Source organism: Epinephelus lanceolatus, chromosome 15 (genome assembly GCF_041903045.1).
Source record: "Epinephelus lanceolatus isolate andai-2023 chromosome 15, ASM4190304v1, whole genome shotgun sequence".
Classification (NCBI taxonomy): domain Eukaryota; kingdom Metazoa; phylum Chordata; class Actinopteri; order Perciformes; family Serranidae; genus Epinephelus; species Epinephelus lanceolatus.
This window is the reverse complement of record NC_135748.1, coordinates 34,600,509-34,626,584: the sequence shown is the minus strand read 5'-3', so window position 1 is coordinate 34,626,584 and position 26,076 is coordinate 34,600,509. Positions and strand designations below refer to the sequence as shown.

The following is a 26,076-nucleotide window of genomic DNA, read 5'->3' as shown; positions in this document are numbered from 1 at the left end:
AGCAAAAATAATCCAGTGATAAATCAAACCAGACATGATCCATGTATTTTATTTAAACCTGTAACACAAAACTTTACCCTGCTCTCAGCTTTAGTGCTTCTGCTTCATTATAAAGACAAAGTCCTTCACATGTATCTAACACATTCATAATGGCACAGCTTTACACATGAAACTTTACATATTGCATCATTTAACAGGATCTGAATCAGATGTATTTAAATAACCAGCACTGCCACTTGACATTCACTTGATGTAACTTCAGGCAACAGTACATGAAAGCTAACACCTGGGAGAGGTCACCAGATTATTTGACTGTTCTGTTGACATGATTTCACCACTGACAGGTTTGTTTCTTCTTTACATAAAGGCTTGAGACGGAAAGAGGAGACCGATTAACACGTTCATCTCTTTGACAACACAGACAAAAGAACACTTATATAAAAAGTGCACCTCAGTATTGCTTCACTCTCTCTTTAAAAGAGAAATATAGTGTCATGGTACAATATTTACTTATGTACTATTACAGCTACTGCTTTGAAAAATATTTAACAAATTATAAATTACAGTTTTCTTTGAACCTCACATTTGGTTCAACATGAGCTCATTATTGCTTCGAATAAAAATACTGTATAATTAACTGTAAAAATTTAGGCTTTCTTGTGCATTTGGCTGCGTCTGTTGCACAAGTATTCAAGCAATAAAAAATATATTTAAAAAGCATTTTTAAATAATAACCAGTGCACTTCATGGTTGACTTTGGACACTTCCATTTGGCATGGCAAGTGCTGTTCACATCCCGAGCTCCTCCTCTAGGTTATGTGCATTTGTAGTGGTAAGGCAGTGAGAGGAGGGGCGAGGGGTTCAGGTCTCGCACTATCTTGTTCAGGCTGGAGATCTTCTCCTCCAGCAGGTAGTTCTTCTTCTCGGCAATCTTGTGCCGCTGCTCAGTCTTCTCCAGAGCTCTCAGCAGCTGCGTGTTCTCCTCGTACAGGTCTTTGATCAACACGTCTGCTTTGCCATTCTTGTGCAACTAGAAAAGTCGGAGACAGTCGATGGTAAAGGCTTTGATCATTCATTTATTACTTAATGTATGTAATGTAACCCAGACTGGAAATGAAAGTTTGGACGGTTTATGAGGGAGTTTATAACAAGAGAGCTACATGCCGCCATTTTGCCTCTATGTTCTGACTGGTTGCACTGATTAAAGTGCATTTATTATCTTGTGATTATCCATTTTGTTTTCTTCTATAAACTGTTATTACTAAATGATATGTAATTAAGCTTTGGCAATAATGCAACTCTAATAATCTCTATAAACAGATATCTTTATATGAGTGCAGAATCTGTAGGTAACTGGACACGAGATGTATCCGAAGCATCCTGGTTTCTGTCTGTAGTCTAGCATTGACCAGTCATGTTTGAGCAGCAGGTAAAAAGTCTGTGTTGAGAGCAGAGAAGGCCGTAATGCAATCTCAGAACCCATCAACTATCATCTGATGACAATTCAGCTTTTTATTGGATTTATTTTTAATTTAGCAACATTAATATGCAGATATCTATTCATAGTGAAAAGTCATCTCTCAACTCTATCTCTGTTCTCACGCCTCAAGTTGCTAATCAGACTGTAATTACTGCTGCATGGTAGAGGAAGTCTTAGCTTGAATATTCGCTGGCTACACTGGAGCCCCTGAAATATTGGCAGGACATTACATTTAGAAACTTAATCTTTAGCCTGACAGCAGATGGGCTTCAAGATTTTAACATTCATGCTAATATGGCTTACTGAAATAGTTAAATATGAGACGGCAACCATGACCGACTTCTCAAAAGAAAGGGAACCTACAAGTTCTACACTTTACTCAGATAACTTGATATTTGTTGTGATGCTTTGACGTCTCAATGTTGTTGTGTTTTCCTTGTTTAATTTGGTTGCTTCTTTTAAAGACCTCATTTCTAACAGTGTTTTCTATATAATATACTTTGATCATTTTCTTAGGTTTGATATTTTGACAAATCTGATTTGTTTTATAAGGATGATTTTATGGATCACTGATGTGGCAGTTGTCTTCAGATATTTGGCTCAGGCATACTGAGATTTGGTTTCTCTTTTTGTCGAATTAAGTAATATGACCTGTAGCTTTAGTACTACGATGTGTTTATTCACACAAGGGCACGATAACAGCTTTTTTTTTTACTTGTCATCATGATAAAGCACGATAAACACATGACGAGAGACTGCGATATTGCACTCAGGGATTTTTCTGATTTAGCTGAAAGAAAGTATCAGTAAAAACTTCACTTGAAAATGTAACTATCACTTAAAAAAAAGAAAAAAAAGTGCTTTTCATATCCAGTTCAATGATCATTTTGTTCAATAAAAGAACGTTGGAAAGAATTTCCATTAATTTTTTAAAATTAAACAAGAAATGTCTTGTATTTCATCTTTGTACTGAAAGCAGCAGAAAACTGAGCACACATTTAATATCCGTTTATTTATCTCAAATAGGATTGTTAATTAAATATTCAGTGTTACAGCATTTTGTGTATTTTCCCCATATTGTGCAGCCCTAATTCACACTGTGAATCTGATGCCTGATAATGGTCCATGACTGAAATGTTGTGTCTCTCATGAACTCTAATGACAGTCTATAAAAAAATTAATATTGGTCCATATATTATCGATTTTATAACAGTCAAATATCAGTATCAGCCTTAAAAAAAAATACAGTACTGTGACTGTAATACTGTAAACAAAACAACTTCCCTGAGAAAACTCAACTCCATACCGTTATTTTTCACTTGGATATTAAATAAAAAAAAAATCTATGTGGACATTTATGCAAGATAGTTCATGATTTTGGCACTCTTTAAAAATATATATATATGTAGGATTTGTTTTAAAGAGACAACAGTGACTTAATTCTGATGATGAAGAGCTCTTTGAACTGACCTGGTCTTTGAGCTGAGCGACCTTCTCTTTGAGCAGCAGCTTGACGTTATGCAGCGACAGCTCAATTTCCCTCATACGCTCCTCCATATTCCTCATCTTCCTCTCCCTGTCATCCTGGTAAGAAGACAGTGAGCCATATCAACACATTGCTGCAGATGTAATAAGAGGATGATGAAAATTTAAATCTTCTTCCCTTTGAGGTGATGCAAACTGAGAAACTTGACAGACCACGTTCTAATGAGCTAGATGTTTTATTTTGATTTCAGCATTAAATGATCTCTGGTACATTTCTAAAGGAGAGGAGACAACGCGCTAAAAAATAAATAAAATATAAATAGGTATAAAATTATGCCATGTATTCCAGATACATCTACAAAAATAATTTAATGCATAAATAAAATATAAATCCTAACATATTTCTATTGAAGGAGTAGTTGGGATCTTTTGTAGTGAGGTTGTATGAGGTACTCTTCCATAGTCAGAGTGTTATGTACAGACGATGTCAGTCAGCACGCCCCCAGTTTGTAGAAGCAGCAGGATTACGGACACTGGAGTGAAGCATTGTACTGTTGTGGATGGGGACAGCAGCAAAATGTATTTTAGTTGCTTAAAGAGATCACTATAGTTTAAGCGTGCACTACATTTAGAATATTTTCAATTTTACATTTTTGTGAGACAGGGAACTAAAGCCATTATATCACTCTCCTCAAAGCCAGACTCCATTGAGAAAACCAGTGATTTAACACTACTGAACACAGGTCTACCATTGCCTCGATCAGCTACTTTTTTTGCATTATTGTGTGACTTTGGTGTTTAAAAGGGTTAGTTCAGATTCACCAAAGTCACACAATAACTCAAACTAATTGCAGATTGAAGCAGCAACAGAATTGCCGTGTTCAGTGAGCTAAAATTGCTGTTTTTGTCAATGGAGTCTGGTGGATTTGACGAGAGCATAATCAGGGAAATAAAGCTGCAAACGACTTCCCTGTTGGATTGGGCTGTCTATCGAAAAGGTAAAGTGATGAAAATAGTTTGAGTACAGCGTACACTTAAACATTTCTAGATTTTTTAGGAGGCTAAAATACGTTTTATTGCAGGACATGGCTTAGCTTCTGTGTCAGTACATCTACCTGCTTCTCCAAACTGGGAGCAGGCCTACAGCCATCTACTGTATGTAATACACAGACTATGAATAAGTATCTCATATAACCCCACTTCAAAAAATCCGAACTATGCCTTTAAAATAAATAAAACAAAACAATAAAATCCATTTAAATCTATACATGGTCCAAAAAAAAAGACTCACTAAATGACTCAAAACACAGATACAACATTAACACATCACTACTGGGGACAAACAATGATTTGGTTTCTAATCATAAATACCAGATAAACATTCAAAGTTGTTTGACGTGTTTGAACAAGGGGGAAAAAAAAAAAAAAAACAGAAAGATGCAATTCACTTTGGTTGTGCAGCAGCAGCGACACACACACACACACACACACACAGTCTCAGAACACAAACAGGTAGCTTGAAGAAACATTCAGCTATGTGTAGTGTCAGATAAGAAATACAGGCATAAACAACAAAGGACAAACAGTGAAAACGTTCACAGAGAAATCTCATACTGGACACAGACAGTAACGTCACCTGACAGTTACAGGTTGCTTGATTGTTGGAAAAGGCTCAGGAAGCTGTTAGGCACTAACCTCGCCTCAACTTAACACTCCTCGATGATCGTAAGGCAAGCTGTCACACAAGAGTGAGCCTCTGAGGATGTAAATATACCCTGTCTCACATGATGATAAATGGTACAAGTGCATAACAAGAAATACACCCTGTGTTAAAAACATTCCCTGTATTCAAACTACAAAAAGCACAAAACAGGATCGGACACTTGTAATCAAGTCTTGTGTTTGTAGATGTTAAATTTCGTCGTGTCGTTATTTTATAAAATCCCATTGGGAAAAACCTCAGTACCCTCCTCTGTGTTTTCCTGCCACCTAGCAGCAAGGAAATACAATTACACATCTATGCCCTTTGAATTAGGCACCACATTAGTTCACATTCTCCTATAAGGACGCAGAAAGGACGGCATCACGTGCCACAGTCAGATTTTGGCTCCAGACACGGCAGAGGAAGAGCAGGACTGAGAAAAGAGGAGCAGTCTTGGAGGGGAAGCAAAGAGGCTAAAGTGAAGAGCAGGGAAAGACGCTGGTGTTACAATCCACCGATCCGCCGGTAGCTGTCTGCGTGAGCCGCCCGCTGCTCCGGCATCGGCCCCTGGAGAGAGAAGGCAGGTACACTTCACCACGGCTCTACCCTCTCCTGATCCTAAAATCCTACACAGGCCTGGTCAGTTAACACGCCTTCACACAGGCTTTCATGGCAAATAAACAGACAAATATAATACAATCATAAAACTGTGAAAGTCAGCTCATTATTTTAAATCTGCTTCTCTTAACAAGAACATTTCAACACACCATTTCCCCCAGTGACTGTGATGAGAAGTGGTATTATGAAACACAACAAAGAACTAGTTATGTTATTAGCTGTTGCTTTGGCCAGAACGAATGGACAGCCAACCACATGATGAGCTGACTTTGAAAAATCTGGTAAAAACCACCATGAACACTGACACAAATCAGTTCCTGTGTTCCTGCAGAAATTATTTTTCCTTCATAAGATCCCACTTTATCTAACAGCTGTGTATACTACACATTTATATTATTGAAAAGGGACATTTCAGTTCAGTTTAGCATGTGTAGCATGTGAAAAGACTTAGTGTTTTTGGAGTGTGACCCATACTAGCAACTAAAAGTTGAGATACTCTGGCAGGACTGGGCGATATGACGGTATATTCTGTATGATGGTATAAATGTGTCCCCTGGGGGAAATTGGGCACTATCGTTTCTGCTGCAGGAGCAGGCTATGTGGCAAATCAGGGCTGGATTCCCATGTGATCTTGCAAATTTAGCCACCTCCAGGCCCCCAGGAACACTGCTCAGCCTTGCAGACAATTTTTTCATTGACTACTTGCTGTACTGTAGCCAAAAAAATCCCTTGCAGCCCAAAAAGCATTCTCAGTGTAATTTAATTTTAATTTGATTTATAAAGCCTAATATTACAAATCACAATTTGCTTCAGAGGGCTTTACAATATACGACATCCCTCTGTCATTGGACCCTCACAGTGGATAAGGAAAAACTCCCCCAAATGGAAGAATCTTCCCCCTAAACGACCATTATAAAAGAGACGTCTGTAAAACTGTTAACAGGAAACCTCGAACTGCGAACAAGGTCAATTATGAGTCTTTTTATTATGAATTTTTGATCCATGCAAGTTTCATATTTGTAAAACTTTCCTTTTTAAGCTGAGAAAAGTGATTAAAAAATGTGTGGCGTGTGGCTAAGAGCTGATCGAGAACTTGCGGCGGGGCCAGCAAGAGAAATACTACTGCACATATTCAAATATCCAGAAGCCAGAAACTTATTTTGCTCCAGGCGAGGGACTCCACTGTGGGTCCCAAATCGAGTTACTGTTATACATCCTCCTTGCAAGGTAATGTGATTTGGGCAGACATGTAGCAGGAGAGTGAAGCTGTAAATACAGGAACCTGTCACACTTGATATGATTGTTTTCAGGAACCTTGAAGCTTCCTTTTTTTAAGATAATTTTTTTGGCTTTAGCCGTTACTCAACAGGACAGATTAAGCGTTAAAGGGGGAGAGAGAGGGTGATATGCAGCAGAGGGCCACAGAAAGGAATCAAACCTGCAGCCACTGCAGCACGCACACTGACTTTGTTTATGGGATGCCCACCCTGCCTACTGAGCTACTGGGCGCCATGAAGCTTCAATTTTTAGACTTTTTAGTTTTATTGTTTTTAACTCGTATTGTCTCAATCGATGAAGTCTGGTATGGTTCTCTTAAACAATTTCTTAATTTAGAACAGAATTCAGAACGATCACTGCATCATGATATAAACTGTTAACATGAAATAAAATTAGATTATAATATAATATAATTAGAAATTAGATTTTGTATGAGATCAATATATTGTGCTGTTAGATCTGGTAGGTATATGATCAGTAACAAAGTAAATATATAGTATACACAATTATTATATAAGATGGGATCCTTTTTCCTTCCTCTACATTCATGGTGACCTAGTGACAACTACTAGATAAAAATGACAACAAAAAGTCAGATGCTATTAAAATAAAAGTGGGATGACAGCATTTACAGATGGACCTGGATGAACTACAGCTATCTAGTCAAGGAGACACAGAAATTTGTACAACATGACTGTGACACAAGGTGACAAATGGAAAAAAACACCCTCCAGGACCACACCCAGACGATCACACCACTGCAGCTACTTTGGTCCCGAGACGGAAACTCAAACAAAGACGGTGAGTTCAGAAACACACAGGCACCACAGACTAAACACCAAACCCAAAAAGTAAACAGCACAAACACACGACATAAGGAGGTGACGACAGACAGGTGCTGACATGGAGCTGTGACACGCACCAAAACAAGGAGCACTGCAAAGTCAGTGTTCAAACAAAAACGTCATGGAAAATAAAAATAAATGAGAATTATCACAACAACGTGATGACACTCAGCTCAGGTAACATGACTCACTTTGAAAAGCAAATATAATGGTTGCTTTGATGTTGAACATTTTAGTGATGTGTTTGAATTTCCAGCCAAATTAAAAAAACAAATATCAGCACCTGAAATGAGTGATTTATTTTCTACAGCAAAGTGACATAAATACAATGGGTGTGTTTACATTAACTCCCATTATATCCCCAAACATTCCCAACATGTGATGTAGCTCCATCTTAGAGCCATTAATGATGAATTCATGATAACTGAGACAACAGATGGCCATAATGTGACAAAAGAAAATGATGAATGAAGATGAATATAAAACCAAACTGTGCAATGATGCAACAGCACTAAATCTCCAGGTATTAAACTGCTTGTTCAAGTTTTTTGCTCTGTGTAAAGTTTCAAAGCAGACTCTGGAAAAAAACATATTTTGTAAAGGATTCATTTGTTCATCCTGTAAGTGATTATTTAAATTGCAAGCCTACTAGAGGTGAATGTAGACATGCAGCTCTCATTTAGATTATGTTTCATAATAGTTTCATGTGCACGTATTTGCCAGAGTCTGCTGTCAGGGAAGATTTAGGTTGTACTGTACCTGCATGTTGTCCGGATCTTCACCACGATGCTGTCCCCTGGGCATCCTGTGAGGTGATGGAGGCAGAAGTCCGACCAGCTGAGCCTGAAATGCCTGGACAAAGTAGAATGATAAGTAAGAGAAGATGAAATATGCACAGCATGAGGTCACTTTATCTAACAATAATCTAATCACAACAATGATCCCATTCTTTCAAAAGAAACTGGATAAAAAGTAGATTGAATGCAAGTGAAAAAATTACAATCAAAAACAGTGAATACAAGCAGAAAGAAGTATGCTCCATACTATGGTGGTGATGCATGAGCTCCCCCTAGTGGAACAAGGAAGAATCTCTAAAATATTTTTACAAAATTAAATACCGGTACAACAATTTAAATACATATACAATGCTATATTTTAAATTAAAATACTTGGAACTAGGAGATGCCTGAAGTGTAATGTAATGTTTTAAATGTAGGGTTCACATTTTTATGGACAAAATTTCAAAACTCCATGACTTTTCAAGAACCCACAATAAAATTTCCATGATAACACATAATACTCCATCTCCTAAATGCAGTGCAAGTTATGCCCAGTGGCTGAGGGACATTATGCCCTGCCTTAATCTATAAAAAATACGCTACACAATTTGTAACTCAAATAAGAAAATTCAAAAAGGTTTGGGTTTAGTTGTATGTTAATGATTTTGTGTTTGTTTCTTGTTCTTGGTGCTTTCTGTGAGTGTATACTCTGATTAAGTACCCCATTATTCTGAACCTGCCTTATACACAGGCATCTCTCCCCCTCTCTTTTAATATTGAGCCTGACTTTCAGCAAATCTGTATTTTTTTTTTTTTTTTGTACTATTCAGGAGATGGAGGACTGTCCTGCTGATGATATTCCGTCTGTTATTAGGGCTGTATGGAATAGGGAGGATTGTGATTGGATTTGATGCTTTGTTCCCGTCATATATATGCTTTAAGTTTGATACCAGTTGTGAGTATGCATGTGTAATCCTGTTTAAATTGAATAAAAATATTCTTGATTAAAGAAAATACAGTGCAAATTAAAAGTAGTAGTGAGGAATACCATAGGTATGGACACTTTGGGGTGCTGCTGTATTTGAACACTGGTCACAGAGGAGAGCTTAATATTTTGTGAGGTGGTAACGCAGTGAGGAAAGAGAACCAGTGTATTAACACTATACCCAATTTGAACAACATGTGCAAATCAATCCATTTGATCTTAAAAGCATTAAAATAGGAGCAAAGACGTTGTTAGCATGACTCACCTCTAGCAGCTGTGTAGACAGTCGAGCCATTTGAGCCTTGAGTGCATCATTTTCTTGTTGAAGGCTCTCTGGCTCTGTGTGTCCTTGTCCTGATTCACAGCCCTGAAACACACAAAGCACACATCATAAGAATTTAAACCACATCATCAACATGCTTTGAAAAAAATTAACAAAGGTTATCTGATTAGATTCATGCAGTTTGTACCTTGGTGAGCTCCTTTTGTGCCTCGAGCTCCTGCCTCAGAGAGGTGTTCTCCTGCTCCAAGGCCTTCACCAGCGAGGACTGACTCTGCTGTTTGTGCTGCTTCAGGGACACGATGGTGGCATCCAGCTGGCGGACCTGCGGACAGAAAATAAATGACTTATGGATTAATGACAGTGTGAGAAAATGGAACACTGATATGACTGCAGGTTTTACACGTTCATCAGTTTGCTGTGGTCCTCAGCTCACCTTTTCTTTGGACTGCACCAGGTCTCCTTTGACGTTACGCACTTCAGCCTGAAGCCTGTCGTTCTCCTGCCTCAGCAGCTGCCGCTCCTGGTCCGCCAGCCGAGACATCTCATCTCTGTACAGCTTCTTGCTCGGACTGTGGACGCCACTCGAGTGCAAGGTCTTCTCCAAAATGTGGTTCTGTGATGAACAAAGGTCAAGACTACTGTGAAAATGCACCAAAATTGCACTCCCTTGTTTGTAAATTTGATCTTTAAGCATCACTTGCAAAATAAGTCAGATAATTTTATGCTTTTTCACAATTTTTGAACTTAATGTGCTAATTTTTTTAGTCTGCTACATGAAAAACAGAAAAATTTCTTACCTTTTCACTGACATTTTGCAGCTGTTTGTGAAGCACTGCAACTTCCTGTTTGAGGGAATCCCTCTCCTGCTGCAAAACTCGGAGGTCTGACTTAAGACGAGCGCTTTGATTGCTCACAGCCTGAAGAGTTTCATCCACTGTCTTGACCTAGAGTACAGAAAAGAATATATTAAGTCCTTGGTAAAGGCCGAAACATACCACGGCCAAACTGCATGCGTCAAAACAGCTGCCCCTATTGTTTTCTATATGCAACCCCACATGCTGCAAGCAAAATTATTACAGACTCTGCGGTGGTTCCAAAAAAGGAGCAGCTTTGCGCCACACTGCAACACTTCATGCCAAGGTCCGTCCTATACAGTACATCCCAGCTCCAATAGTATTATATAGAGCTGCTCTTTTCTGCTTCCTTGGCAGTTCGAGTTCTCGCCTCACCTCTTGTCAAAGAATGAGGGTGGCTCTTCAGGTGTGCAATCAAGTTCAGTTAGTGGGTGTCCATCCAGAAATTGAAGCTAATGCAAAGGTGGGAGTGGTAAAGATCTATTATAGTAGTAACAACTGTGTGGTCTCCTGTTGACGTGCTGCAGAATGACACTTCCTAATAGCACTAGGGGCGGAACTTGACATGTCATATGACGCACTGCAGCGCTGCAGCGGCAGTGTGTTTTCAGCTTAACACAGATTTCAGGGTTCAACTTGACTCACAAATCTGTTTAATTACTATGAATCTTATTGTAAAATGCTTTGAAATAATACCACACAGCGACTGATTGATACGGATGATTCTGTGGGTTACAGCAGACTCCTACCTTCTCTTGAGCTTTGGATAACTGGTTGCAGAGGCCCTGGGTCTCCTTATCCGCGCTTCTCCGCTCCTCCACCAGGTGGCTGAGCTGACTCTCCATTAAGTCTACTTTAACCGCCTGAAAACCAGAAGACAACTACAGTTATAATTAAACAATCTCTTATGTACCACTTTACAGCTAAAGCTCGATCACACCACAACATCTCAGCAGATTACAGAAAACATTTCTTTAGCCTTTTCGTTTGTACTTTTGTTATTAAGGGTGAAATTATTTATAGATAGTTGTGATCACTTAGACTGTGTGAGTCATTTCATGGCATGACTAGGTGGTGACAGTGCTTTATCACTTTGTGTCTGTGTCGTGCTCATTAACCCCATCAAAGTGCCTGATGCTCACCTTCTCTCTGAGGTCAGAGAGCTGCTGTGACAGCTGGGTATTCCTCTGCTCCAGCTGTGCAGTGTCCTCCAGAGCTTTGGTCAGCTCTGCCTCCAGAGCCGACACACAAGCTGCCAGCTAACACAAAACAGCCACCAATTAACTACCCGCTACGACCACCACGACACCACAACGACCATCAGTCTGTCAATAAAACTCTGTTTACCTTGTTTTTCTCCTCAGCAGTGAACACCTCCCTCCTCTCGTTTTCATTTATCAGCTCTGCCAGCTGCTGGCGTAGATTCTCCATATCAGAAATATTTTGGGTATTTTTCTCTGACAGCAGCCCGTTCTCGTCCTCCAGTGATTGGCTCTGCAAACGCAGCTCTGAAATCTGCAGTGAAGATACATCAACATCTTAATAACGGCTTCTGAATGAATCGACACTCTTGGTCCCCAGAAGATGAATCCTTATGACTTTGCAGATCCCCTGACTTTTCCTGTAGCGCCACCATGAGGTACACCTGATGCTGCTGAATGTGTGTTAGCGTGTTCAGTGTGTTCCAATCCCCATAATTACAGTGTCTATTTTTCCAGTTCTGCTTTTGCGCTGTAAGCCTGCTTGACAGCAGCGGGATAAAGCGCTGGGCTCTGGTTTGTCTTTTACTCATCCTGGTTATTGGCACACCTGGGTGATGCCGTTGAATGTGTGTTAGCATGTTGGATGGCATTTACAGTCACATCTTCTGTAGCAGTAGAGCAACGCCAACTGTCCCCTTCTTAAGGCTTGTGTACACTGAGTAAGTTTTTTTCTGATGCATCTTTTTCATCCGTCATCCAGAAAAAAAAAAAAAATCGTTATGCAAAGAAACCTTGCACATCGATTCAGATGTGTTTCATTGTTCTGTTTGTTGTGAAAATTCACAATACCTGACAAAATTAAGAGACACATTTCCTCCTTTGCCTCTCTGTCTTGTCACAGCTGTGTCCCACTGCCACAATTTCTTCACTGATTCTTGGTCAAACGTCTCTAAAAGCTTCTGACAGATGCGAAAAATGTAACGTAACAACGTATTCATTTTTAGACGTGTTACAATTCGAGACAAAAGAACTGACTCAGTGTGCAAAGGCCTTCATACACTACATACACTAGCATTTAGCTCAAAGCACAACTGCCCAAGTTTGGCCTCACAGAGCTGCTAGCGTGACTTTAGACTCATGTTTTATCAAGTTACTTCAGTACCTGTTTCTCGAAGTTCTCTGCTTCCTTTTGAGCTGCAATGTTTCCTTTCTGCAACTGCTCCATTGTTTGCCTAGAATCAACAACATTTGAACATGTTAATTTACATGACAAAACAAACATGAATAGAGGTTATTACTAAATATATATTTATATTAAATGTGTTTCTTACACCAGCTCTTCCTGAAGTACTTTCATGTCCTCTTCCTTCAACGCTGCAATCTTCTGCTTGAGGATGACGTTTTCTTCAGCAAGACGACTCGCCTCAGATCTACAGATAAACAAAACTACATTTTATGATTCTAATAAAACTGTACATGTCAGAATACACGTTAATAATTCAGTGGATGAAGTATGAGGAGTCTCTTGCTACACATTGATTAAAAGCATCTTATTCTACCATTTGCACACATTGAACTTGTGTTTGCTTTTCAACTCTACAGGGATCAAAGCAGCACAAGTGTTGAAGATCTGTTGCATCGCACAAAGGATTTAGGAGCATTATCACGGGTAGGAAAACCGCACTATGTTGTGTTTGGGAACAAAAGGAGGAGCACTCTTCAGAATCAAAGCACCACAGGGATGGGACATGGAGAAGCCACAGGAGACACAGGTTCCTAGTTTTTCTCCACGTTACCTATGAGCCTGTGTGGTTCCATTTAACGACTGCGACTCGTCCTGTAGCTCTGTGATGGCTCTGCGAAGTATGGTGTTCTGCTTCTCAAACTCCTCACAGCTGTCCTCCAGATCTGCCTGAAGAAGAGACTCCTCTGTGGGGCTCTCTGATCGTCCAGCGTCTGGGTGTATGGCTGATAGTATCTCATCCGGCCACTCCAATTCACTTAACAACTCCGAGAGCTTTCGGTTCTCTTCTCTCATCCTTCCGATCTCATCCACCAGTACGACCTGCTGATCTTTGAAATCATGGAAAACATTCATCCTGCTTTCAAGGCTCCAAACTCTCTTCTCAAGTTCACTGTTTTGGTCTTTCAGTTTGGCATTTTCACACATGCAATCTTCATATCTAATCTGAAGATCTGTCATCTTTAAGGCCTTAACCTCCAGCTCTTTGATGTGCTCCATTAAGAGCAGCACTTTCACTTTGAGGCCATAGTTTTCCTCCAATATCTGGTGGCCAGTTTTGACCTTTTCAGTGTTATGAGCCAGAAGATTCTCCAGTATTTCTGTCTTCTGTTGAAGCAGAGAAATCTTCTCATGTAGGAGGATGTTCTCCTCGGTGGCGGTGTTCTGCAAAGCCTGTAGCTTAAAAAAAGAACGATCTCCGTCCTCACAATCTTCATCCAGATTTCCCAGACAATCATGTGCGCATTCATCCTTTGTTTTGGTGGTTAAATGTTCCCAGTCTGACTCTACTTCAACTTCCTGTCTACAGCTGTGAGAGTTAATTGGTAAACACCTAACCGCAGCATCCACCAGACACAGTACATCTGGGTCACCTGTCTCCTCCAGCACTGAGGGATCGACCGCAGTCTCATGACATGGCTCATCTTCACGGAAAGAGCTCTCATTGTCTGAGGTTTGCACATCTTGAGGTTTGTTCTCCTCTTCACATGATTCAAGAGCAACTTCATTCCCACCGTCTGTTGCATCTTCATCTACACCTTCAAATGCCTCAGGGGATGAGACTGCCTCACATGGCATCTCTGGGGCTTCATTTTTGGGTTCAACAGTTGAATTGTTTTCACAGGATGTCGATTCAGGGTCTTTGTGTCTAATTTCTGCAGAAGAACAGCCTCCTTCGGGGTCTCTGTCAACTTCCTCGGGGCTTGAGTCTCCATTTTGGTGATCTTCTGGAACAGCAACAACCTGATTTACTCCTGACATGTTGTCTTCTTGATCATCACTGGTAGCAGGGATGTTTTCATCATCTTCATTATCAATATTTTTGGTATTTTCCGGACCTCCGTCTGGTTCCTGTTCTTCAGAGAAAGAAACACATTCTTCCTCCATTAAAGTATTAATTTCCTTTGATTCTTCCATTTCTTCTTCCTTAGCCTTTTCCGCAGAAGAAGAAAGCTGATTTAATTCCATTTCTAACTCTTTTATTCTGTCTTTAAGCCTATCTATTTCTGCTATGAGCTCTTCTCTGTCATCCTCTCGATTGTCTTTTAACTTTTCCTCAAGACTAGATGCATGTTCCTGCAGCTCCTTCCTCTCAAGCTCAAAGTCCTCTGCTGCCTGTTTGAGCAGCATCTCCACCTCCTCGATCTTCATCTTCAAATCGTCCCGCTCAGTCAACAACTCAATCCTGTCAGTAATCTGCCTCTCAGAGATGGCAAACATCTCATTGTATTTTGCCTCAAGCTCCACCTGGGTGCTCAGAAGTTCTTCCCTCTCCTGTTTAAAATCTTCCACAGTTTGATTTAGCAGGAGGTCGGTGTCAAGTGCTTTCTTCTCGGACTGAGCCAGAAGCTCGTCTTTAATTTCAAGGCTTCCTTGAAGTCGGTTGTGGAGGTCATTCAGCTGCCTGCTGAGCTCTATCTCTTTAGTCTGAGCCAAACTAATGGAGTCATCTAGCTCCTTTTGAAGCTGCTGGTTTTTCATTAAAAGTTCTTCCATTTCCTCTCTATGAAGAATTTCAAGCTCATGTTTTTCTTTTGCCCACTCTTGATTCAGACTCTCTCTTTCTTGCTCCATTGCCTCCTCCATCAGTCTTCTTTGTCCCTCGGCATTCTCAAGGGCCTCCTGTATCTGCGCCTCCCAGTGGAGCTTCTGCTCGACATGTCTTTCAGAGAGAGCCTTCAGCTCACTTTGGTAGTGCTGTTCAAGCCTCAAAACATCGGCCTGAAAACGCTCTGCGACAGATTCTTGATCACCTGAGAAACGGCTTTCCACTTCGTTGATTCTTTGGGTGAAGCTGATCTCGATTTCCCTCCTGCACACGGTTATTTAATGATTGTTACAGCAACAGTTTTGAACTCTTTATAGTACAACTTGAAATAATTAAAAGCAAAATCCTTTAGCATTTTTTAGCTAAAGTACTTTTTTTTTTGGCAGAATATTAGGCCTGTCACAATAACTACTTTTGTTGGACAATATATTGCCCAGAAATAATTACGATAAACAATATCATTTTCATTTTGAGACCATTTTTTGCCAATGATATACTGAAAATACAATAGCATAATAATGCAAATGCACCATTTTAAAGAGCAATTAACTGTTAATGCTTAAGAATATTTAGATATTGGAATTAAAATATGAAAAAAATGAACATATCTTAAAAAAAAAGTAATTAACAATATATTCAAGAAAGTACATAGAAAATTTTAGTACCTTTTTAGGAATAGCCCAAAATTACTCCGTGAGAATTAACGGTCCAGTGTGTAGAATTTAGTGGAATCTGGCCGCAAGTTTGCACAGCTGATACTTCTGCCATTCGCCAAGCGTGTAGAAAAACTATGGTGGCTGATGCAAAAATGCGAATGGCCCTATCTGGAGCCTTTGTTTGATTGTCTGTTCTGGGCTATGGTGAAACAACATGGCAGACCTGAAGATGACCTGCTCCGTACGTAGACATAAATGGCTCATTCTGTGGTAACAAAAACACAACTATTCTTATTTTCAGGTGATTATAAACTAACATTCATAACAGGGTTATGAACATTATATTCCATTTCTGTCAATATCTCCCCCTAAGTCCCACACACTGGACCTTGAACACAAACTCTGGCCAACAAAACAAAACCAAGTGATGCCTCTTGCAACTAAAGCCCTTTTCCCACCCAACTAAAAACCCACTAACATCTAGTTTTGTATTATTAATGGGAAAGGTTACAATCTGCATTTCATGCTGGCACATATGAATCTGCAGTAATTAGGGGTAATAATCAGTTCCAGCTCCAATTGGCATTGATCGGCAGTAATGGTAAAACTACATCCAGGTGGGCGCGCTACTTTTCGTCCCTTTTTCAGCACAATACAATGATAGGCCAGCACAAAATCCCACCTATCTCCGTCCAAGCAGCACACAAACATCGTCCAAAATTGGTCTGCACCAAGTATGACAGAAGGATTGAATATGAAACAGATATAAAAAAAAGAAGTGAGAACCATCACATTTTATTGGTCCAACATTTTCATTGGACTAACCTGTTTTCTGGCACATTTGGGACGCAGAACATTACACACTACGTCTATTACAGAACCATGTACACAGCTAAAGTCTAATGGCGATAGGAAAGGCATCCATCTACTATTTTTAGAGGGTTTTCCCGTGTTTACAAAAACCTGCATATACATGCTTATTTTGTTGGGAAAAAAGTATAATAGAGAGGCTTGGTGAAGCTCCGGGAACACCGCAGTTATCTCCATCATTCAACTGATGTGCTGCCAGGGATGGACAGTCTGGGAGCCTGGCGTTTTGATAGTGGTTTCATGGAGTGGAGGACGAAGTTGTTGGAGAGTAAAACTACTAAGAGTAAGTTTTGGCGAATTACAAAGGGTTGGTGAGCTAATGACTATCAGGACTGTGCCTCTTCCACTCCAAAAGTGCAGCTGCAGGCAAGTAAGGCAGGTACGCTATGAGGTGGTGTCTCTTACGTGTTATATTTCTTAAGACTCACCCAAGTAGTAGGGGTAGAGAGGAAAAAGAAAGACAGAGTTGATGCGCTCAATTCTAATAATGGTCGGAAAAGCCCTGCTGTTTATTCTGGCATCACGTTGGCTAAAATGTTGGTCACTTATTGGAAGATAAATTAGTAACGTAATTATCGTGACAGGCCGTTTGAAAAGGACGAATGTGAAGGACAAAAAAAGTTTAATCAATAAAGAAGTTCCTATAATACAAACAATTAAAAACATCTCACCTCTCTTGAGCGATGTCATCCTGTAGTTTGCCCAACATGGTGCTGAGAGCCTCCCTCTCTTCACTGTGTTTGTCAGTCAGCTCCTTCAGGGCCTCTCGGTGGCTTTCCTCTAGACGAGCCCTCTCCTCTGCCAGTAAGTGTTCTAGTCTCTTCTCGTCCTCCTCTCTCTCAGTCTCAAGCTTCTGCCTCTCTTCATTCAGCCTGTCCTGTACCATCCCTTCGTAATCCTCCTCCAGCTGCAGTCTCTCCCTCTCCCACTCCTCCTTCAGCTTTTTCTCCCTCTGCTCAAACATCTCCTGTACCTGCAACCTCTCTTGAAGCACTCTATCGAGCAGAGCCTCCTCCTGACGCTCCTGAAGCTGGGCTCGTTCGCTCTCCCACTGCTCCCTGAGCTTGGCCTCCTTCTCCTCTTGCTCCCTGACAAGTCTCAACATCTCTTCCTCCAACACCACCTGCAGGGACTCATTATTCTGTTCATCCAGCTGAGCCCTCTCTGTCTGCCACTGCTCTGTCAGCCTCTGCACAATCTCATCACGCTCCTCCTCAAACCTAACCTTTGCCTCCTCTAGTCTGGCCTTCAGTTCATCCACATAGCTTTGCTGCAACAGCTCCTTCTCCCTCTCGCTATCATCTAACAATCTCTTCTCGAACTCAGCCTTTTCTTCCTGCAGTTTCTTTCTCTCCTCGTCCAGTCTGGCTTCAAGAAGCTCTTCATGCTCTTCATCCAGTTTATTCATCTCAGCAGCATGTTGTTTCCTCAGCTCATCTATCTCATTGGCGAGGTTGCCATCCATCTCGGTCTGCTGGGCTTCAAGTGTCTTCAGCTGCTCCTCCAGGTCTGCAGTGTAGGTGTGGGCCTCTAGCAGTTGTTGTCTCAGAGTTCCCACTTGCTCCTCTTGCAGATTCTCCAGCTCTGCCCTCTCCTCGGCCTGCTTCTGCTCCAGAGAAGTCCGCTCAAGTTCGGCCTGTTCCAGCTGGCTCTGGAGCTCCTGTTTGTGACTTTGAATGCTGTCCATCTCCTCCCTCAGAGCCTGGACCTCCTGCTGGTACTGGAGGGTTAAGGCAGCCTTCTGGTCCTCATGAGTCGCCCTCTGCTTTCCCACCATCTTATCAAATTCATTGATCTGTTGCAATAAAAAGAGGAAACAGAGGAATTATATTAGACATCATCTTGGACTTTGAGAAGTTGGGATGGACATTTTCCATTATTTATTGACATTTGATAGACCAAACGATAAATCCAGAAGTAACCAGCAGATCAACTGATAGGAGTTAATTTTTCATTTCACTTATCTTGATGGTTAAGTTGGATTAAACCTGTGATGAAGCCAGTAATTTGAGGTAAAGACCAATTCAAGCACATATCAATGGCCAAAATGCACTACAGTATCTCGTGTCAATTCACAAGATTGATATTACATCAATATGTCTCCCTGCTCTTTCCACCTCTAATCTTTATAACACATGTTCATCTAACACTGTGAAATATAAAAAGGTATCTGCTACACTAACCTTGCTTTCCAGCTGGTTTCGCAGATCCTCAATTTCCTGAAGGTGCTGCTCCTTCAGCTGCTCTAACATCATCTCTGCCTCAAGGCTCATGCTGAAGGGCTGAACCTCATCTGAACCGATACCTGCAAAAAGTCATGTCAGAAGTTGGTGACATTTAACACAGTGTTTTCTTGTTTCTATGCAAAATGTTTACGTACTGACTGTTGACATGAACAGATGTAGTCAGGGCTCTGTAATTAGCTCTCCAGGGACTATATGTTCATATATGTGTTGTGTAAGTATTCATTACCTGGATCAGACTCCATGCCGGGGCTTTTACTCTCCAGCTCTTCGGAGAGAGGTTTGTGGCAGGGTTGATGAACTCTTCCGAGACTGTGAAACTCCTGCAACTCTGACTGCAGCTCGTCAATACGATCCTGCAGCTCCTACCAAATGAAAGCACAATGAGCTAAACACGCATCTAACATCAAGTCTGTAATGAAAATACCACTGCATGTGCAGCCATGCAAAGAGGGCACTCAAGAAAAGGTGGGCATTTTTTATGATTTTGTTGCAGTTACCCTGTACTGAGCTTCGTAGCCACTGCGTAGGTCCTTGATGCGTTCTTCCTGGAGAAGAAAGTCTGCACTGCTGGGGTCCAAGTCCCCAAACTAAACAAATGAAGGCAAAAGGGGAGAGGGGACACAGAAGGGGTTATGCAAGCAAAAAACAACACAAAAACAAAGATAATGAATGTGGTGTTTAAATAGAGAAAGTCAGTATTGAAGTTATGGAGAGCCATAAAATATGTCTGTACCCGTTCTTTCATAACGTTGTCCAAACTTGTCTGGAGTTTTGTATTTTGGCTCTGTGCCTCCACTAGTTTTTCTGTGGCGTCCAGTAGCTCCATTTCAAGGCGTCTGTTTTCCTAAAAACATAAAAGACCCAAACAACATACATTAACAATAATTTAAAAAAAAAAATTAATATGCAGATGATATTGTAATGTTTACTGAGGAAATTGAAGCTCATCAATGAGTGTTTTGTACATCAATAGACCATATAAAAACAGTAAACTGAAGCAAAGGGAGTCTGTCTGGTACCTTCACAGAGATGGAGAGGTGGTCCCTGAGAAAAGATTCATCCTCTTTGATCTTCTCCACCTCTGCCTCCAGTTCCTTGCGCTGCGCGTCGGCCTGCTGCTGCATCTGGTCCATCTCCTTCATCAGCTCTGATCGTGCTGCAGCGAGCTTCTCTTTGTGCTCCTGTTCAAGCTTCCTGTGGACATTCGGGCGCACAGAAAACAGAATGTAACACTGACTGTGACAAATGTTAAGAGGAGGCTGGATTCAGTTGAATGGATGACTTTGAGTTTAGCAGGTTATTGTGGTTAAAATAAATACATTGTACAACATCTATCAATAAATGTAAAGCTAAAGTATCTAAAACTAATTATGATCAGTTGCAGTCTTTATGAACAGCCTGGATAAAGGGATAAAGAGTGACAACTATAAGACCACAGTATTTTAATCCCAGGAATGAGGCCGAGATGTAGAGAAGAAGACGGCACAATCAAGCATAAATCTATAAAATTATTCTGTAAACCTGAAATGGATGGAGGCCTCTTGCTGTGATAAAACTGGAGAACCAACAGCAAACTGGTGTAACCTGAGCCACTGTATAAATTACCTGAGATTGAGGTTATTCATCTGCTCGATCGCAGAGTGACGCTCATCCACCTCAGTGGCGAGCTGAGTTTTCAGTTTCTCTGCTTTCTCCAGGTCAGATCGTATCTTCTCTTTCTCCCTTAATTCTCTGTCCACGCGCTCTCTGATGAGAGAAAAACAACAGGGACAATAACTGTACAAAGATGTAGCCATGACACATGACAACAGACACAAACCAGCAATCATCCTGCAGGTTTTATTTCAGACTAACAGGCTCAAAATGATTCCAGATATATTTATCAAATATAATCAAACAGTATTAATGTCTGAATGAGCTGCATCATAGTGATGACTCATACTCACAGGAGATATCTGATCTCAGCTTTGAAGCTCGCAAGTGCCGCTTGGTGGATCCCATTCTTAGTAACAAGGAGCTCATTCTCAAGTGCCAGGGTGAGATCGCTCAGACTCAGTTTTCCATCGAGGTTAAAATTCAAAGCCTGCAAAGGAAATAATAATAATTATAAATCCTTGACTTTTTAAAATCATGGAGTAAATACAAAACCTGTCTGACTTCCTTTATGTCATCAGCTATCTACAGCAGTGTATTGGAGCTATTATAAGTAAATAAATAAACAAATAAATACTTTTTTAAAATACAGAGCCAGAGGAGAAGGGTAAAATTACAAGAAAACACTCCAAATTAAAATCGTAAATTAATGAGATAAAATCTTTAATATTCTCCAAGACTACGTTGGTAAATTTATGAGAAGAAACTCACAAATATACCAGAGAAAAAAAATATTCTCTGAGATTACAATCATATATTTAACACAGAAAGAACTTGGAAAGATATACATATATGTTAAGGCACCATATTACTTCAATGTGCAAGGCTGGATCAACCTCATCACACCAGACACAACCACTTGCTATGTATTATGCCTGCTATGGATCTATGGACCTAATCAAATTAGTCTGTTTCAAAACATACAAATTTTTTAAATGCACAAATTCAAAATACTGATAATAACTAACACTGATGGTCACAGTCATAGTTAGAGGAACAAGTACCTGCAGGATCTCAGTGCTGTTTTCTATTCCCTCATCTATCCAGGCATCCAGGAGGTATTCAACTGGAGTGAAACCGGTACCATCGTCGAGGTTGGAGAAGAGACGCATGCCGATGGTGCTTGTCAGGGCAGAGGGGGTTGCTATCCTCCTGCCTCCTTCATCAAAGGGCTGTACGGGGGGAAAATTGTGTCTCTTTACTGGAGAAAGATAACATTTCCCTGAGCTGCCGACACAGCAGAGTGTGCAGTGTGTGCTTGGTGCTGCTGTTTACAGAGCGTTACTGTTCATCACTGTGGATCATTATCATTATAGTTATTGTTCATGGTGTGGACTGCTCTAATATCTCCAAAATTCCACTTAATGCTTTCTGGGGGACCAAATGCAATCTGAAATCTAGCTTTGAATGACTCTATTACAGAGGAACTAGAAAAGAAAAATGATTTTATCAACCTACACTTTGTTTTAGACATCTTTTTTAAGTGATAGATAATTGGCTCTGTAAAAAACCCTCTCTAATAAAGCAAGAACAGATAACAATAAATAATGACCTAAGAGAAATGAACAACAGGGGATTTACCCTTCATTTTACCACCTCATAAGAGCTAAACAAACAAGTACCTGAGTGGAAAGGTGTCGTTTCAGTTGTCTGTAGGGCGTGGAGGCGGACGGTGTGGGGGGTTTGTTGTGGTTTACAACCCTGGAAACAAACTCCTGAACACTCATTATGCCATCGCTGGTTAGACTCTGGAGTATATCCGCATTTATCTGGAAATGATTAATGGTTTAATTGAGAAAAGAGTCAGATATCAGTAGTTGCAGCCAAATATATGTGTCAATAATATTATACAGTATACTTTATACTTTTCCTAATGTAAAAAAGAAATTTCTCAAGGCAGAAAACACTTTTATTGGACTCGAATTGTCTAAATGAGTTATTTAATCATAGAAAGAACAACAAAAACAAGACAATATGGAAGTGTATGACTATTTTAACATCAATAAATTATAACAAGATTAATTTAGAGCCATAAGACCTCTGCTGTGAGGATGTAATTTACATTTTGTGTCGCTTGGTCAAAGAGATGATGATGTATAAACTTTTAACTCTGTATTGATGAGATCTGAAAAGCTCCCCTGAAACAAACTGCTTCTCTGTTAACTTTTAATCTGACCTCCAGGCCCAGGTGTTCACAAAGAGCGAGCAGTTCGGTGTGACCGGCACACCCGTCCCATGATATCTGCAGCTCGTCACAGGCTTCACGCAGTCTCTCCTCTACACAGGTCGGCAGAGGAACGATGGATCCCCGAGGTGTGCTTGGTTCATCGGGGTTCCAGAGATGCATCTGACCTAAATACATGATTAGAGGACACTGTGAGCATTTGGTGACAAACATCTATGGAGTGGATTTAATGAAAATACTGCGACTTTGACGTACCTTCTGCCTCGTACTCCTCTGTGCTTGTTTCGTGAGCATTCCAGCGCTGTTAGACACAAAAACACACACAGATTAGTACAATACAAGAGGCTAGTCTTGTTGTTCAAAATCATAGAAAGTCATTTGTGAGAAAAAATGACCACATTAAAATCTTTGCAGGCTGATTCTCTCATGTGACAATCAGCTGTTTATTAGTTCAAACATTTTTAAATGAGGCGAGGTTGGGGCTGCGAGCAAAGGGGGGCAGGAGTGTCTGACAAAAAGCACAAAAGAGCTTTTGTGATGACACGAGGGCATCAGGGACGGTCAGTGTGCAAATCAGGAATGGTGGTAATAATAGAAAAAATGCGTCACGGAGGGACACACTTCTTTCTTCTTCTTTTACATTTTCAAACATGTTAATGGGGCATTACCTATGCCAATGTGCAACATTTAAAAACTTAAATAAATAAGAGGCTAATGCTGAAACTGAACCGCTCACTCACTCAGGGAAAAGATGTTTTAAAAGTTTGAAACCAAAACCTGGAACATTATGCAGTCTCAAATCTTAACTCCTAATTTGAGTATTAACATTTTAATCCAGCAACTTTTTTGTGCTTCTCAAGAAATATAAAAGGAGGAGGGGTTTATGTGGGTGTGACCCACTGCGCTCCACCCCACTCCCAGTGTGACCATCTATTGTCTGGGAAGCAAACAGTGAGGGAATGAAGAACAGATGGTATTCTGCGAGTGGCGTTCTGATACATGGTGTATAGGCATCCAGGAGGGTGGGGGTAGTGGGGGTCATTGTTCTTCTGTCACATCCCTACACCCTCCTCCTCCCAAAGCACCGAGCCTGCAGTCTCTGCGGCGGAGCCCCCCTGACCCATGCCCATCTGCTGGTCCCCGGGCCGGACATTGTAGCATTGTTGCAGCGTAGATTAGTCAATACCGAGACACGCTTCAGTTCAATGTCTCGAACAGTGTTTGTCTTGACGCTGGCAGGCAGCAGCGCAGACAATACACAGAATATTAACACATCCATCTGAGGACAAGCTGAAGTGGCCATCATTATACCGTTTTGGTGACCAGTTGGGGACTTTTCTTTGGCGTGATTTATTCGGCTGCAGCACATTCATTGGTATGAAAAATCAACCTGGTGTCTAAAGGCCACGGCAGTCAGTAAATCTTACGCATAGAACAACTTCAACACAGGGCTGCATCTAAACACTTTATCGACTATGTTCACACGCACAAAATATGCAGGTTTTTGCCCTTATTCCGAAAAAGATAAACATGACTAAGGAAAATGAATATTCCACAAATATTCCCTTCTACATGCAGCTGTGCATACTCCAATTAACATGCCCTAACATGTTTATCATGTCAAAATATGGAAAAGAGGAGTCGCTTGTGTCATTTTGCTTTTATTGCATCGCAAAAAGATTCTTTTTTAGAGTTATCCACATGTGGCGGACTTGTTCAACTGTCCAAACACAGCCTCCCTCTTTCGTTCCTTCAACCAACCTCTTGAAGAAGTCAGTACTGCGATAATTGTGCATATCCAAGTCATCTTAAAAGCAGGTTTGTTTGTCCTTCAGACCTGAAACTTGGGCTTTTCTTTTCGGCATCTCTACCTCACAAGCCTTGCAGACTGTTGCAGAGTTGGTTTGTGTACAACGCATCCATGACAACACAGAGCCGATACTCCTCAAACTCAAATAATATTTGCATATCCCACATCCTTATTGGAAAATACTACTGTTGTTAAGCGAACCTGAAGAAGCCAGGGGCGAAACGCGTTGTTTGCTCTTAATAAAATTACAGTAATTCAGTTCAGTGAACGGTGGTTTATGTTGATGATTTTATTTTGTGGCAGACCACCGCCTGATTCTTGAGACTGGCTGTGCAGAGGGAGTTCAGTTTACTTATCCTTGTTGGAAAATACTACATTCGGAAAAAGATATAATTGTGTTTACATGGCCAGTATCAAATATGATCATATTCTGAATAATAGTGGAACTGTTTAGTCTTTAAGATGTCAGAAAATAGTGACCACAGTTTCTTAGAAAGATGGTGTCTTCAAATTGTTTTGCGCAACCAAACAGTCTAAAATTCAAAGACATGCAGTTTAAAACGCTTTAAATCAGAGACAAATAAACTTCTTTATAGCCAAATAGATTTTTAGTACAAAGTTTGACCTCCTGCTGGTGTTACTGTAGATTTCTCACCCTCATTTCTCTTGCAGGTCACAGTCACAAAGTACAAGCTTAGACCCCTGTATATATGTCAAACAACTCTCCATGTCAGCAGTGAGAGCAGGATAATCCAAGAAAAGGATCTAGAAGATCAACCAGAGAACCATGCAGAGTGTTCAGCTGTGACTGAACTAATGCTTTACAACCCTGTGACACAGACGCATATTGCATTAAAGCCACGACTGTTTGGTGCAGACGAAGGGAGGCACCTACTGTCAGTCTTAAATACACAAAAAGAACTTGACAGCAGCCGTGGCAAATACTGACAGCCACACATACAACAATCAGCTCCTGTCTCTGTCTGTATCTGCTGAAATGAAACTGATCTGTTTGAACATGATGGTGTAAATTTCTAAATCACTGAGCTATTGCCTTGACCACCACATAACAGCCAGCACATGCACGCAGGGCAAAGTTCAACCCAACACTGAGCGCAGTTTAACTCACACAGAATCCCATCACGACATGTTAAACTGATAACCCTGTTTGACGTTACACAAACACTGGGGCAACATCTCGACTCCAGGAGGCTTGTTTAACAGTAATTATACTCACAGTGTTATTTACAGACAGTGCTGCGTTGTTATGCAATGAACAGTGCCTGCTGAATCCTGTGTCTATATTACATTTTGGGATCTGCTCTGCATGCCACTAAGCTGATTAGCTAAGAAT

The 26,076-nt window shown here is 40.7% G+C and overlaps 1 protein-coding gene across 6 annotated transcripts in view; it reads right to left on the bottom strand.

Moving 5' to 3' along the window:
- Positions 1–33: 33 nt before the first annotated feature.
- The window catches only part of nin (ninein (GSK3B interacting protein)), a 34,754-nt gene continuing 8,711 nt past the window's right edge, over positions 34–26,076 (bottom strand). For 2 of the 6 annotated variants that reach the window (XM_033642950.2, XM_033642949.2), the window contains exons 5-29: positions 23,168–23,213; positions 22,904–23,079; positions 22,350–22,496; positions 21,732–21,899; positions 21,021–21,157; positions 20,680–20,820; positions 20,094–20,268; positions 19,808–19,918; positions 19,572–19,661; positions 19,301–19,436; positions 19,012–19,133; positions 17,500–18,623; positions 13,308–15,566; positions 12,843–12,941; positions 12,674–12,743; positions 11,657–11,824; positions 11,452–11,568; positions 11,059–11,172; positions 10,253–10,399; positions 9,889–10,068; positions 9,643–9,777; positions 9,438–9,539; positions 8,168–8,260; positions 2,951–3,064; positions 34–1,030 (exon numbers count right to left, since the gene is read on the bottom strand). In XM_033642950.2, coding sequence (XP_033498841.2) covers positions 815–1,030; positions 2,951–3,064; positions 8,168–8,260; positions 9,438–9,539; positions 9,643–9,777; positions 9,889–10,068; positions 10,253–10,399; positions 11,059–11,172; positions 11,452–11,568; positions 11,657–11,824; positions 12,674–12,743; positions 12,843–12,941; positions 13,308–15,566; positions 17,500–18,623; positions 19,012–19,133; positions 19,301–19,436; positions 19,572–19,661; positions 19,808–19,918; positions 20,094–20,268; positions 20,680–20,820; positions 21,021–21,157; positions 21,732–21,899; positions 22,350–22,496; positions 22,904–23,079; positions 23,168–23,213 — 6,387 coding nt within the window. In that variant the 3' untranslated portion in view covers positions 34–814. Of the gene's footprint in view, positions 1,031–2,950; positions 3,065–3,092; positions 5,235–8,167; positions 8,261–9,437; positions 9,540–9,642; positions 9,778–9,888; positions 10,069–10,252; positions 10,400–11,058; positions 11,173–11,451; positions 11,569–11,656; positions 11,825–12,673; positions 12,744–12,842; positions 12,942–13,307; positions 15,567–17,499; positions 18,624–19,011; positions 19,134–19,300; positions 19,437–19,571; positions 19,662–19,807; positions 19,919–20,093; positions 20,269–20,679; positions 20,821–21,020; positions 21,158–21,731; positions 21,900–22,349; positions 22,497–22,903; positions 23,080–23,167; positions 23,214–26,076 lie in introns of those variants that run through there. The other 4 variants (XM_033642953.2, XM_078175234.1, XM_033642951.2 and 1 more) reach the window with 3 other exon arrangements.